Source organism: Leuciscus leuciscus (genome assembly GCF_965113295.1).
Source record: "Leuciscus leuciscus genome assembly, chromosome: 1".
Classification (NCBI taxonomy): Eukaryota; Metazoa; Chordata; class Actinopteri; order Cypriniformes; family Leuciscidae; genus Leuciscus; species Leuciscus leuciscus.
The window spans coordinates 63,005,490-63,021,130 of NC_138725.1; the positions used below are offsets into that span (position 1 = coordinate 63,005,490).

At 36.9% G+C, this 15,641-nt stretch overlaps 1 protein-coding gene across 3 annotated transcripts in view; it reads left to right on the forward strand.

Annotated features, from left to right (window-relative positions):
* Nucleotides 1–15,629, forward strand: part of arhgap17b (Rho GTPase activating protein 17b) — a 33,987-nt gene extending 18,358 nt beyond the window's left edge. Inside the window, exons 10-21 of one of the 3 annotated variants that reach the window (XM_082163283.1) lie at nucleotides 1,061–1,188; nucleotides 1,678–1,789; nucleotides 2,121–2,202; nucleotides 2,840–2,920; nucleotides 3,009–3,122; nucleotides 3,249–3,337; nucleotides 4,657–4,792; nucleotides 6,613–6,849; nucleotides 8,163–8,302; nucleotides 8,517–8,933; nucleotides 12,877–12,923; nucleotides 13,976–15,629. In XM_082163283.1, the coding sequence (XP_082019409.1) occupies nucleotides 1,061–1,188; nucleotides 1,678–1,789; nucleotides 2,121–2,202; nucleotides 2,840–2,920; nucleotides 3,009–3,122; nucleotides 3,249–3,337; nucleotides 4,657–4,792; nucleotides 6,613–6,849; nucleotides 8,163–8,302; nucleotides 8,517–8,933; nucleotides 12,877–12,884 (1,544 nt within the window). In that variant the 3' untranslated portion in view covers nucleotides 12,885–12,923; nucleotides 13,976–15,629. The remainder of the gene's footprint in view (nucleotides 1–1,060; nucleotides 1,189–1,677; nucleotides 1,790–2,120; nucleotides 2,203–2,839; nucleotides 2,921–3,008; nucleotides 3,123–3,248; nucleotides 3,338–4,656; nucleotides 4,793–6,612; nucleotides 6,850–8,162; nucleotides 8,303–8,516; nucleotides 8,934–12,876; nucleotides 12,924–13,975) is intronic. The other 2 variants (XM_082163282.1, XM_082163284.1) reach the window with 2 other exon arrangements.
* Nucleotides 15,630–15,641: the final 12 nt, after the last annotated feature.

A 15,641-nucleotide genomic window follows, 5' to 3' on the forward strand; every position in this document is an offset into this window, starting at 1 on the left:
AATTTACTACTTAATTTACAAAATATTAATCTCCAACGTGCGTTCACAAGAGCACCACCACGCATACGTGTTGTGTTGACACGAGAGCAGACGTGAACGTGCGTTGGGTGAACTAACCCTTTAATTACAATTAAACACAGAGTGTATTATGGAGTGATGTGTGTGCTGAAACAGAGTCAACATTTATCTGATCTCTATTATGTTCAAACTTTCACAACTTATAAACTAAAAGGGTGAATCTCACAAAATGTTTGCCTCATTAAAAATAACAAAATAACCTCATTAAAATAAAACATGCAGTAAAATATATATAAATAATGCTTAAAATGATGCATAATATATCATTATATTGTAAATTAATATTCATTTATTATATTGTCAATTTATTAGTATATATATTTTTCACATCACAGTAATTGAATAAAAGCTTGATTTTATTTATTTACAATATCAGTCATATTCACTCTAATATAGCCTATATTGTCTAAATAAAGTAAGCTTTTTTGCATTTGTGACATTTATTTTCATGACAATTCCCCCCAAATTCTTATTGTCATTTGTTTAGACATTTTACTTTTGATTTTATTTATTTTTTGTTGTCATTTTTCACAATGATTATTGTCATTACAGTATATATTCTCATAATGAAAAATAATCTGCTTTAACTGCACTGGCAGTACTTTCTTGAAATGCTGTGTATTTAATTTATAATTAGAATTATTCATATTTTTTTCACATTACAATAATGCGATTCAAATTCAGACAGACAGATAGATAGACAGACAGACAGATTTTCTTTTGATTTTGGGGTGAAATATGACCCAGACATGTTCTTGACTGGTTTTATGATATGCACCCAACGATCTGGCTAGTCATCAAGATATGAATCATTCTTTCTCTTTCAAAGCTTCCTGTTGGCCGGCACTGTAATGTATCCTGTTTCACTCGGCAAATCATCCTGTCTAACAGAATCAGTGTTACACACACACCTGGTGATGATTCTTAAATGTATCCTGCCATAACTCAAACTATTCTCACTTTGTCTCGTGATCTGGCATAGATAAATGGATAGAGAAGCCAGCGTTTGGCACAGCTCTGGAGGAACATCTGAAGCGCACTAGCAGAGAGATCGCTCTGCCCATAGAGGCCTGCGTCATGATGCTCCTGGAGACCGGCATGCAGGAAGAGGTATCTCACACTGTCAAACAACACATGGGAACCGACAGATCAGATGACATGACGGGGAAGTTGATGCACATTACTGCATACACAGTGGCAGAGACTGGTCATTTTCAGGGAAGGGCTTAATCTTTCTGCCTTTCAAATATTTTGCAAAGGGCACTTTATACAGAACCAGTTTTAAAAGGATGAATGACATTTATTTGACATGCAAAAAATAAAGTTGCACAGTATACAAATGAATGAGGGTTGCAAATTTAGAGAGAGAGAGAGATAGCAGTATATCCGTGTTACAGACGTCTACTTGTTCACTTCTCCTTCTTGGCCAAACCCAGACTAATAATAGCAGTGAAAGGAGACAATCGTTTCCCTGCGAAACCATCACTGACACATCCGAAAACTGTGTTTTCAGTCATTTTAACACACAAGCAAATCAGTTTATGTTTTACTGCTCGCTGCAAAGGTCTTGTGCGTTTACAACATTTGCTTTTGTGCCAGGGTTTGTTCCGTATCGCTGCTGGAGCCTCTAAACTGAAGAAGTTAAAGGCGGCACTGGACTGTTCCACTTCCCAACTGGAGGAGTTTTACTCTGACCCTCACGCTGTCGCTGGTACATGCCGTTTTTCATAAATTGAGTTGTTGAGGTACAGCTAGCTGCAGAGCTAAAATGTCATTTCTGCATTTAGAAGGACTTCCCAAAATTAAAACAAGACTTGATTTGTTTTGTTTTATTTTAAACCATGCTTGGTTGTGTAGCTGATTATAAAAACAGGATATTGGCACTGAGCTATTTTGAAAACTGAAACCTTTCATTTCTGTCACCAGTGTTAAGAGTACCACAACTAGAGCCATCTTTTTAACTCTTCACAAGTCATGTTCAAACACAATCGAGGGCTTGCAAATGCATTTTATGTTGGGTTTCTTTTCTCATGATTATTTAGGAGCCCTCAAATCTTACCTGAGGGAGCTGCCTGAACCTCTGATGACCTACCAGCTGTATGAAGAGTGGATTCAAGCCTCAAAGTAAAGCACATTCACATACACCAATGTCCATGACTTCAGACGAAAATTTGGGTTTTTAAGTCAATCTCTCCCAGTTTTTGAAATCCCATTCTTTGAATGCACCAATATTCCAAGTGTGGTGTCCACTAACCTAACAGAAGTCAACATTAAAGTTCAAGGATCATAAATAGGTGACATGATATAATCATTTATATTCGTACCTCAGAAAATGAGGTAGAGGGGGTGCGTCAATTAGGGTAGAGAGTGGACGTCAGCAGTCATAAGCTCATGTGTTTCGATTTGTCCTTTCAACTGGAAGACGATTGCTTAACAATCCATATCAGAAAGCCTTTGAGTTGCAAAGTGGAATGGAATTATCTTGGAAGTGTCTCGGTGCTTCAAAGATTGACATCAAAGTTTTTCAAAGGGTGTCAGGCTTGAAATATGCCCAAATGAATGTGCCCAGTTCTTGTGAAATTCAATTCTAACTCTAAATCCTAAATAAAACGTCTATGAAAAATTACACTCATGCTAATGTGATACTGATTAAACAGTATGGGAATTTTAGAGTATTAGAAATAATATTGATGAAGGTGTTTCAGATTTGAAACGTAGTTTTTATTGTGTATATTCTCTCTTGTTTTTCTCTCGTCTGCAGTATTTCTGACTCTGATAAGAGGCTTCAGGCGCTGTGGGTGGTGTGTGACATGTTACCAAAGCCCAACAAAAACAATTTTAGGTCTGCTTGTCACTACATCGAACTAACTTTTAGCATTGACCTTTAACAAACTATTATGATGGTAACATGCTAATCCATGTCTGTGAAGGTACCTGGTGAAGTTTCTTGCCAAGCTTGCTCTGGAAAGCGACGTCAACAAGATGACCGCGAGCAACATCTCCATCGTACTGGGCCCCAATTTGCTGTGGGCCAAAATGGAGGGGTGAGATTCGCACGCAATGCTTTGACAAATTGCATTGTTTATATACAATTGTTGGGATTAAATGACCTTTTTGATGCTTCTTGTGGAGCAGCTTGACATGTTACAGTTTTGTTCTTCTCCTTGAAGCCTCTCTGAAATGGCAGCCACTACTTCCGTCCATGTCGTGTCAATAATAGAACTGATGATCAACCATTCAAGCTGGTTCTTTCCAGAAGGTAAGACTACCATTGACTGTAGCTCTGCTCTAAACCTAGTGAGTGTCAAATTTTGTCTTAGCTATGGGGGCCTAGAAGTCAGAAAGGTTGAGGACTGCTAGAATTTTTATGCAGTTATTGAACTGACTTCAGCTGATTTTTATTTAGAATTTAAATTTGGTGAATGAAGTTTGTGTCAGTGATTGTTAATTTCATGTTTATTATTGTGAAGCTGCTCTGAAGCAATCTGTATTGTATAAAGAGCTAAATAAATAAAGGTGACCTAACTTGACTAGATAGGCAGGCGCCTTACAAGACAACATCTTAACTTGAGATCTAACCTCATAAGAAACGCACTTCAGACTTGACTAATGCTCACAGTTGTTTCCGATTTCTGCTGCATTCCATTTCTGGCTTTTCCAGCTCGGAAATTTCAAACCAGGAATTTCCTGCTTCCTACTTGAAACCTAAAGTGACACTTAAAGTTGGATTTCCAACTTTGAAATTTTCTAACCCGACTGTAAATTATTATGTAAATGATCATATACCTGTAAAACAAATTCAGCGAAGTAAAATTTTGCAGCAACGGTCTAATATGAGCATTGATCTCTCATGCATGATCTAGCATGTGTCTAAACTAATGACTTGATGAGTTCATAAATATTACATTTAATTAGAACTATTTTATCAATACTTTTCAAAACTGAATGAATAATAATCCGATAACCGATAATCAACCAATGCTTCACCACTTCATTCTCTTCATCTTGGATAGAATGAAGATCATGATTTTTGATGAGATTATTATTATTATTATAGTATTCATTCATATTTTGAATCAACTTTTAGTTTTATACATTTACATTTATGCATTTAGCAGATGCTTTTATCCAAAGCAATTTACAAAAGATGAAGAAAAGCAATTTGTAAAATAGCCAATATTTGTAATATACAGTACCAGGTTTATCAGATAATTTTTGATTAGTTTTTTTAATATTTAATATATCTTTAGTTTTGGCAATTTCAGAGTTTAAGTTGTTCATCTAATATTTTATTTTATGTCTGCTTCATTGTTTAAATTACCAAAAATGTTTTAATTTGTAGTTCCAGTTAGTTATAACAATGCATTATCCATAAAACCTTCAAGCAATACTTGCTTAAAAAATTGTCAAAACAAGGCAGCATATTTTCCCTGGCTAATTTCTGCCTAAAATGTCTAAAAATGTTGCCAAAATATACAGCTCACTAGGGTTTGGAACTGAGCTTGTCCTCTTTAGGAACTCCTTACTTTCACTCAGTCATGGCTGTTTATTCATAGCCTTTGCTCTTTTGCTCTTCAGATGTGGACTTCAACGTTTCAGGCATGTTTTCCATGCCTGGGTGCCCGGGTACCCCTGACTCCGAAGCCGGATCCATAGACAGGAGGCGCCCAGGCAGCCAGGGCTCGTTCGATTCTGACACTCCCCGCAAAGACAGGTACAAGTCTTACCCTCGCGTTTACAGACATGACTCCAGCCACACAGTAGTGTCCGCGTCATATGTAGTGGCCAGTGAGTCCGTCACAGTCCAAGCAGAGCTGGGGGCTGTTTAGACCTGTTCATTTCAAATGACACATGCAACTTTTTCTGTGTTTTTTTCCTCATTTTTTTGTTTTGCTTTGCTTTTCTTTTGTTTTAGTTTTTTTGTCAACCGTTGCTTATTTGTATGCTTTCTGAAATAAATAAAATGTATGCTTATAGCTATGTATAAACGCATTATTGATATATTTCATGATCATGAACTTGGTGCCAAAGTCAGAGGGAAAAAAAGTCAAGTTTTTGATGTGGTTTCCAAAACACTAATTCAGCATCTGTCGGAATAAAAGGTTATTATTTGTATTTCAGTTATTCCAATTCTAGTTATCCAGTGAGTGTATGAGCAGAAAGTGTTCAGACCCGCTCTTATAAGCTTGGTATGTTCAGAATTAGTCAAACAGCTCCTGTCTTGTCCCGCAGGCGATCATGCCAAAAAAATTCTGAGCTTGAAAATGTGAATGTTCTTGTGCTTCAGGTACAGGACAGTCCTTTCAGGGGAATGTCACAGCCTCTCTAAAAGAGATTTGACTGCTTCATTAATAAACTAAATTAATGTCAGTGTTATTTAAGGATTATTTATATACTAATATAGCACTTCATATTTTGAATTTAGCTTTTCTGTTTTACTTAGTTTAATTTTTAGTCATTTTGCTATGCACTACTTAGTTACATTTTTAGTCAATTTGCTATGCGCTTTTGTCATTTTTATTGTTTTGTTTATTAAATTTCAGCTTTATTTAAAAAAAAGTTAACAATAACAAAATTGATTAATGCTCCATTAATGAATGACTGCTTCATTTTTGCACTATGGTATAAATCTTAGCATGCAAAAAAAAATTAAGCTCGGTTTTGAAATTAAATTTCGTGGAAAAATACTTAAATGTGTCAAAGTTTGTGTCATTTACTAACGTAAATATACCTTATTCATACAGTTTTTGGTAACACTTTACAAAAAGCTTCATTAGTTAATGTATTTACTAACATGACCTAACAATGAGCAATACGTTTGTTACAGTATTTATTAATCTTTGTTAATGTTAGTTAATAAAAATGCATCTGTTCATTGTTTGTTAATGTTAGTTCACAGTGCATTAACTAATGTTAACAAATACAACCTTTGATTTTAATGACATATTAGTACATTTTGAAATTAATATTAACTAAAATTAATAAATGCTGAAGTATTGCTCATTCTTAGTTCATGTTAACTTAAGTAGTTAACTAATGAACCTTGTAAAGGGTTACACTTACCCTGTTTTTTATTTTATTTAAGGATACAACATTCCATTGCATAGTGTGTATTGTACTATATATTGGCTATTTTTGTTCTGTCAACAAAAGTAGTTCCACATGAAATCAACCATTGTGGGTCTCCGGGAAACACAAAGTAGTGGCGATCCTAAATGAATCCCCGTTTTTGAACTAATTGGTTGAGTGAATGATTCAAATGACCTACTCATAGTCCTACTTAAAAACTAAACTATGCAACTCATATGTATAATGAATTAATTTGATATACTTTTGAAAAATGAATATGTTGAAAATGCGCTAAATTCTAAAAACAATTTAAAATCTCAACCATTCCCAATATCTCTCTCTGGTTGCTGTCCCAGTGGTCAGGTGGTGGTCCTGTCCTTCTCCTCCTTCCCTTCTGTGGAGACTAATACCCCACTGTCCCTCTCTAGTGTGAGTGTTTCATACTGTCTCCCCTCTTCCCTGTAGCCCTGCTAACAAACAGCCGGAAATCATCCCTCGTAGAGCTGGCACAATATTTAAAAAGCAGCACTCCACTCCTAACTTCCAGCCCCCTCTCCCCCCCATTGACGCCGGGGGGGTTCCCGTGTTTGAGCCCTCCCCTCAGTCGCCCAGTGGCGGGGGTCTGGAGGCTGGGCAGGCGGGAGCTGTGGTGTCTCAGATGCAGCAGCCTTTAGTTCAGCAGAACCCTGCTGCGGAGAACAGGTAAGGATTGGTGCGACCGTAAAGTCCCTCTACCTCACCATGCCATCCGCTGCCAGATGTCAGGAGCCGCCCGCCAAAATCTGTGTGTTGTGTGCACATCGTTGTGTGCCGCTGACTTGATTATTGCTTCAAAACGCTGCTTTAAAATGAATTGAATTGCCATCAATTGGGTACAATCACAGAAGAAGGTTTGCAAACATTTCAAGATACCTGGGTTGGCAATAATCAAATGCCGTCATTTGTTTCTGTGTTCATGCACATTGACTCTTTGTGAAATTCTCATGTTTCTTTATTTGAAACGCTTTAAAAAATCTGAAAATGATCACTGTTACAGCTATAAACTATTAGTCTGGCTATCACCAGATCAAACTCAGTCTTTTAAGATTGAACATTGGTCTGGGGAGTCTGCTCTGTATTTTCTCCTGCACAAGAGGCGTGATCAACGGGCATAGTTCAAATGACTCTGTACTCAATTGGATAGTCCTTCAACCAATCAGACCAACGATCCAGGTGACGTACTTTGCTGAACGACGTGAAAACTCCTGGCAGGAAACTCGTCAACAAACGTGTTGGTTTGGAGCATTGATCAGCGGTTTGCAGAAGCATCAGTGGCATAGAGCGATTTTTGCAGGTTATGCAAAAAAACAACATGAAAGTTAGTGGTATTTACACCCACTCGAGCGATTTGTTTGCTAAAAAGAAGCCATTGAGCATCGTCGAGAGGTTAAAAGGAATTGGATTGGATTCAACCAACCAATAGCGTGCCAGGTGGATAAGCCAGTTTGTGATTTTTATTCTGCTTTCTAAAGACTGGTTGGAATTCATGTGATTAATCAGTTATTATTGGTTATAATTTATTATTGTTTCCCCCCCAATATTTTATCCATAATACTTTTAAAAGAAGAGTTTCCTCAACCTATATTGGAAGGATTCAAACAAACGACTCTCAAAATGCAAGTCAAGGATGATTCTTCAAACGATCATGCTGTCCTAGTATTTCATCCTGGTCAGGGCAAAAATCCTTCTAGTCTTTCTCTCCATATCTTTTCTGTAGAATATCCTCTGTTGCTCGAGTTTGTGTGTCCTGCCTTGTCTTTCTCAATGGCTTATTCTTTCTATTGTGGAAAAGATGCACTGCATGCAGAAAAAAACACTTTTAATTATGCTAACAGTTTTTCTTTATGGCATCAGTATTAACTTTTCCATGCAAGTCATTAACTCAACTTGGACCACTACATGTTAATTCCCTGCATGTTAACTGATCTGTAGTGTAATCCCATGATATGAGTTCCCTGCTTTTCTTCCCTCCCCAGTAACATGACCCGAGAACCTGCGACCACACCTCCAGCCTTGAGGAACGGACCGGGAGGTTCGAGTGGGATACCCGCTCAGCTGAATGTGGGGACCCCTACCTCAGGTCCCAAGGGCCCCAGTCCATTCATGGGGCGCAGAGGTGAGTCTTAATCGCCCTTATCCCAGATGGCAAACGTTTTGATCACGACGTGGCCTTCTTCAGCGCCCGAGGTCATGTTGTGAGCGAAACATTTCCCGTTTCTCAGTAAAGCTGTGGTTTTTATCTCACATTTGCTTTTTGTGTGGAAAGTAATTCAAATGAACTAAAATGCATGTTGTTATTGTTGACAAAATCTGTCATTTCTTTGTTTCAGGTACAAAGAAACAAGCTCCTGCACCTCCCAAACAGACCACGTCTGCCACACCTCAGAGCGTAAAGCCGGTTCCTAACCAGCCCACGCCAGGCCAGCCCTCTGTCCCGAGCATCGCACCCCGTCGCAACAACCAGACCCCCATCCAGGCCCCCAGTCACCCTCCTCCTCAACCTCCTCCCCAGCCTTCTCCCCAGAGCACTGAAGAACCAGACCCGTCCCCTCCCAGAACCCCCACCCCACCCGGTACACCGCCCCACGACAGCTCCCAGACCCCCCTCACTACCTACCCCTCCGGCTCCCTGCAGCGCCCCAGACCCACCCCTCGCACGCGCCCCAAACCCTCCGGCCCGCCACCACCCCAACCAGTGAGCGACGGGCCCAATGGTGTCTGTGTTTCTGGATCCAAGATCATTTCGGGTAAGAATAGGCACTTTTATTTGGCACTATATCAAATATCTGCTTTTGGATCTGTATTATTATTATTATTATTACTATTACTATTATTATTTGTGTTTTCTAAGGCATGGTTTATTATTGCTCATACTTGAAGTTAGTTAAACAAACGTATTAAGAGCATTAAACTTTGGAGTTTTCCACAGGCTGGCAAATAATAATAATAATAGTAAAAAATAATAATACTAAATAACAATGGAAATACTTAAATTATGTTATAAATAATATTAAATAATGTTTATAATTAAGAATTTGAATTCATTATATTTAAATATAAATATTTAATTTAGTTTTATTTATATTTTTATTTAGTTGTATTTATATTAAATATGACAAAAATGCTGTACATTGTATCGCTAATATAATTATAATAAATAATAATTGAAATAATAAAATACATTTATGAATAAAAATAATAAATTATTTTATTTTTTATTTATAAAATAATTATTTCATTTTATTTCTAGAAAACAAAAACACAGCAAATGACCAAAATATTGTACATCGTATAACTAATATAATTATAATAAATAGTAATGAAAATAAATAAAAATGATAAATAATTTTATAATTTCATTCTATATTATATATGTACCAGAGATAACTTTATCCTTTTCCTGAGGGCAAATGCACACGACTACAAAACAAAAAAATATTCGACATGTCCGTGCAAGTGTTATGGGAATGTCAAGCGCTCAATGGATGCCGCTTACTCACTTTATGACATCTCAATCAGCTACAACTAGAGTGTGTGTATAAAACCACAGGTGTCCAGTGTCTGTATATAATGTCCCGCATTAAAAGCTCATTATTGGGCAGGAAGCCCAACGCTAGCCCCTGCCAAACAGCTGCCCTGAGGGTTTCCCTCCATTAGGATCGTTTCACATGACGAAAGAACTTCGTCTTCAGACAACAGTGTCCATGCCAGGTCATTATAGACGAGAGCTGCAGGTTTTAAACAACCCCAGATCCAGAGTTAACAAGCTGTATTTTCACTAGTAGGTCCGAGTACAGAGTGTTCAACAGTACAAAACTTGAATACAGGCCAAAAAAAGTATTTGTTTTATGCGTTATATACTGTATAGTTGTGTCTAGTTTATATTTAATATTTACATTTAAATATGCAATGCAAAGGATGCGGAATTATTTGAATGTTCCATGTTAAATAGAAGTTAAACTCTATAGGCAGCATCCATGGCATGTAGAACATAATATACAAATATTAATAAAATAAAATATAAAACATTGGTAAAAACAAGTAAAAATCTTGCACTTAAAATGGAAGTTTCTAAAGTCAGTTATTAAAGATATTATAGATATAAACACGATTTCTGCTGATTGAGGAATGTCGGAATGATTTTCTGTGATGATCAACAGAATGTCAGATGTTGCTTATTGAGCTGAACTTGTGCTGACCAATAAGCATTCCTTTAATGTCATGTGATCGAATATTTTACATATGAATCTCAGATGATCTCTTCTTTTGTTCATCTTCCTGACACAGAACATTTCTGGAAATCAAACACAATTGTATCCAAAGAAATCAAAGCAGGGACAGGGAGAAAGAATCTTGAGTTCTGTTCCTTTAAAACGGAATGTTCCGTGACAGTCAGTGATCATCACTCGTCATGCCTTCAGCTCCTTTGTGATGTTTAATTATCCATCTATTTCAGCTCACAAATCTTTCTTTTTTGTGTTTAATAATGATATTTACTGAACCCTCTTTCAGTCACACACACACACACACACACACACACACACATCTCCATATCTGGATTTCACATTTATCCCTTATAACAACAGATGTCATCATTGGCCTCTCTGTAGGATGCGTCGTGTGTAATAATCTTAGTCGTAAGTTTGGGTCAGTGAAACCACATGCTGCGATAGATGAACCGTTTCCAGTGGTTGTGGAAATATCAGCAGCTGCCCAGAGTCTTTCACAGTTTGGCGTGAGGTTCAGGATCTCCTGGTTTATAAAGCATTGCTTCTGCTGCCACGTTCACGGCGGACGCTTCAGTGACATTCCCACCAGCGTGAATCATGCATCAGCACTGTTTAAAGAAATCACCACTTCTAGTGTTTAATGACACACTTTCTGATGGTTCATCGGCATCGGACCTTCATCCGAAAAGTCAACATGAAGTCAAAATGCAGCCTGTTTACTTTCCTAATACATGTTCCTGGTCTTAATTAGCACGTTGCACTACAGGTCAAAAGTTTGGATTTTTTCAAAAATAGAGTAAAAACAGCAATATTGTGAAATATTAGTACCATTTAAAATAACAGTTTTCTATTTTAATATACTTTAAAACAGGGTTTCTCAAACTCGGTCCTGGAGGGCCACTGTCCTGCACAGTTTAGCTCCAACCCTGATCAAACACACCTAGCTGTGAGTTTCTAGTGATCCTGAAGACATTGATTAGCTTGCTCAGCTGTGTTTGATCAGGGTTGGAGCTAAACTGTGCAGGACAGTGGCCCTCCAGGACCGAGTTGGAGAAACCCTGCTTTAAAATGTCATGGTAAAGCTGTATTTTCAGCATAATTACTCCTTCGGTGTCACATGATCCTTTAGAAGTCAGTCTAATATGATGATTTGATGCTTAAGAAACATATTATCGTCGGCGCCAATGGCCTCGTGGTCAGTGCGCCGACACATAACGCCTTTGCGCTCGGGCGTCCCGGCTCGTGGACCTTTCCCGATCCCATCCCCCGTCTCTCTCCCACCTCGTTTCCTGTATTCTCTCTACTGTCCTGTTACAATAAAAGGAAAATCACCTTAAAAAAAAAAAGAAAAAAGAAACATTATCAGTGTGTTATTACTGATTTATTTAACATTTATTTATTAACATAAAGAATGTTCATTCTTTTTTGCGAAAACAATGACGCTCTGTCCAAAATTTGAGGTACAATTTTTATACTTTTATTCAGCAGGGATGCACTAAATTACTCAAAAATGACAGTAAAGAAATGTACAATGTTACAAAATATTTCTATTTCAAATAAAGGCTGTTTATTGAACTTTCTCTTCATTAAAGAATCCTGACGAATGTATCACGGTTTCCACAAAAATATGAAGCAGCACAACTGTTTTCTATGGAAGCTTGTTTCTGCCACAGAATAAAATTTGCCATTTTTTATCTCACAATGAGCAACTCTTGAGCATCAAACCATCATATTATAATGATTTCTGAAGGATCATGTGACACTGAAGACTGGAGTAATGATGCTAAAAATTCAGCTTTGACATCACAGGAATAAATTATATTTTCAAAATATTAAAATAGTTACTGTAAATTTTAATAATATTTCACAATATTGCTGTTTTTACTGTATTTTAATTTGCATTCCATGTCGGAATGTCTGTTTTTGCTTTGGTCTGTGGGATCGTCCACACCCCAGGTTGCCAGATGGATGAAAACACAGCATAAAAACAAACTGGGTCAGAGATCGCAGACTCCACCCGACCTAAAAACTCTCGGCATCCATCTAAAAATCTCTATATACGGAGCGGATAAATCAACTCATCAACTTGCCTGCCTTCCATTGTTCGTTGTGCTTGGCGTGTCCTCAATCTGGCAACCCGCGTTGAATCTGAGGATATTGTGAATTTGCACTGCAGTACCCATTTCAACCGCTAGCTGGCAATATTACACTCTGCACCTTTATTTATTCCAAACTTTTGAAGTGTACAGTATATTTGCAACTTTACATAATCCACTTATTTTGACTGAAGTAAAATGAGTTGCAGACCCATTCATGTTGACTTTGAAAGGTCACTAGATTGCGATTGATTGTGTGTATGGAAGTTCACAGCCGTCTGAATGATGATTGGCTTCACTTTGCTGGTGGTTGGTCATCATCAGTGATTGACTGACCATGTTGTGACGTTGTTGCACTGTTACAGATGTGTGATCTTCTGCCTGTGAGGTGTGGTTTGAGTGACAGGCGATGGTAAGAACGCTGGGCGTATCCGTCGATGTTTTCTGAGCTCAGTCTGTGTGTCTGAACGCTTTCTGCACAGCGGCAGCCGTCCTGGTGGCTGTTTAACCCGACTAACAGCAAGTTAATGCATGACAACCTGCCTAACCAGTGTGCTTTCTGCAACTAAACATAAACCTCGGCTGCTTCTGCAGGGTGAATGTTAACTGTGCCATAGATACTGTTATTTAACATTATTTAAGTTTTTGTTGTTGTTTGGGGTCAGTTTTATTTATTTTTCTGCTGAAAGAAATACCTTTTATTCAGCAAGGACAAATTTAATTGATCAAAATTGACTAAACTCTTTGTGATGCAAGAATACAAAATATATATATTTTTCAATCAAATGCTTATAAATTCTTTTGAACCTTCTATTCATCAAAGAATCCTGAAAAAAATGTATTACGGTTTACACACACAAATATTGAATATAACTTTTCAACATTGATAATAAAAATAAATGTTTCTTGAGCAGCAAATCAGCATAGCAGAAGATTATGTGACACTGAAGACTGGAGTAATGATGCTGGAAATTCAGCTTTGATCACAGGAATAAATTATATTTTACAATATATTCAAATACAAATTTTAGATGGTAATAATATTTCAGTTTCTACAGTGTTTTTGTTAAAATAAATGCAGCCTTGGCGAGCATGAGACGTTAAAAATCTTACTGACCCCAAACTTTTGAACAGTAGTGGATATTTGATTATGTTTGGATATTAAAGATGTATAATATTAGTATTGTAGTTGGTTAAATATAAATGGGCTGTATCACAACTAAAAACATTATTTTCATAACGTTATCATTCAATAAAATAATATTAATATTGATGTTAGTGATTATAACATGCATTTTGACATCCAAAATACATTCAAGTGCTTCTTGTTCAATTATACATTCTTGGTTTCACAAATATTGCTTATTTTCCCTGAAGGGCAGGTTTTATGAAATTTAGTTTTGATGGAAAGATGATCAAATATTGTATTTAAAAAAACTTAAACTATGCATTATGATTGCACAGATGGAGATGGAGAGGAGAGATCTTTTACGGGACCAGGGCTGGATCTTGTCCCGGAGCTTGAGGAGAATGAATCCATGGAAAAACTCTCAGAGGATGAACACCAATCAGAAAACACCGCCCTGTGAGGTGGGCGGAGTCAAGTCTTCACACAGCCAATCGAAAGCTATGTTCGTAATGGAATACTAGCATACTGCACCGTATAATCCTACCGTTTTTTAAGGATGTGAACGTATCCAACATGAGACAAACATTGTCACATGACCTCTTTATATACCGGTTACCTCATGAATAAATAGTTAAGCATTCTTCAAGTAAAACATGTCTTAACTTTTGGAAGCGTGATCAAATAATGAGTCATAACACAGTTCTAGTCCAAACGACACTGGAAATGGAAGGTCAAGTTGATGCATTGCATTATGGGATACGGCACCCAGCACAGTGTGCATATATAGTAGGTCATCTGGGTATATTGTAAGCATACAGAAAGTATGCGAAGTACACATACTACATACAGTAAAAGTAGTATAGTAGTATGCTATTCCGAACATAGCCACTTTAACCTTTAGCCCCTGCAGAAACACTTACACAAAATACATGAAACAAAAACAGTCTAGAAGCTTCCTGGAGTCTCTCTGTCCTCACAATGCTGGCTCATTGTAACCGTAAGCCGGGAAGAAATCAGTACGCACATATTAACATGCTCTACGATCTTGATTTCACTCACAAATGGCATAAATCTGATTTGGGTTCAAATATCAAATATGAATGTATTTGAGTTTTGTGTAACAAGCGACATATATGTGCAAATCACTGAGTTTGTGTGGCTGATCTTCCACACTTCATGTTTATGTTGGTTATCATGGTGAATGTCATTTATTCACATTTATTTTGTTCCTTTTCTCTTTTAATACTTGTGTGAAACAAAAGAAATAGAAAATTTGGATTGAAATGAGGTTGACGTAATGAAAAATAATGATTATGCAGATACAATTCATTTGATACGTGTGATTTGTATTTTTAAGTATTTGTCCTGGGGTGCAATACTGACTGTATTATGGCATTATAGTCAGTTTTCTATTAGATTATTTGTGTTAAAAAAATAGTAATTGTGTTTCACAAGGTTTATTTTTTGTGGAGGATACCAATATCAATTTATCAGATTCATCTACCCCACAGTTTTTGATCCACTAAAATAAACCAATATTATGAAATAGTTCATTGTCAAAATGACCAAAGACGCTCTTTAAAAAAGATCCTGTGTCAGAGCTTTAGGGGTTTGTTTCATCATGTGGTGTGCAATGCACAAACAGCACTGACAACATTAATGTGAACGAGTGAATGAAAGGATTTATGGATCTGTCAAGCTCAGGAACCGTCAGCTAGAAAGCCAAAAGTCATTCATTCCTTTATGCATTTTATTTCTGTGGTTATGTTCTCTTTAATGTGCTTTCTTAATTGTACATATTGATTTTTTTTCTTTCTTTGTTTATCCCCCTTTTGTATATCTGTGTGCACATTTCCTGCCTCTGAATTCTTGTTCTTCACATTCTCCAGTGCCTCAGATGAACAAATGTTGTAAAAATTCTTTTTTTTTCCAACACAAACTTTTTTTCTGATGATATATCTAATAAAATGCTTGATTACAAGAAGCAAATTTGATCTCAAA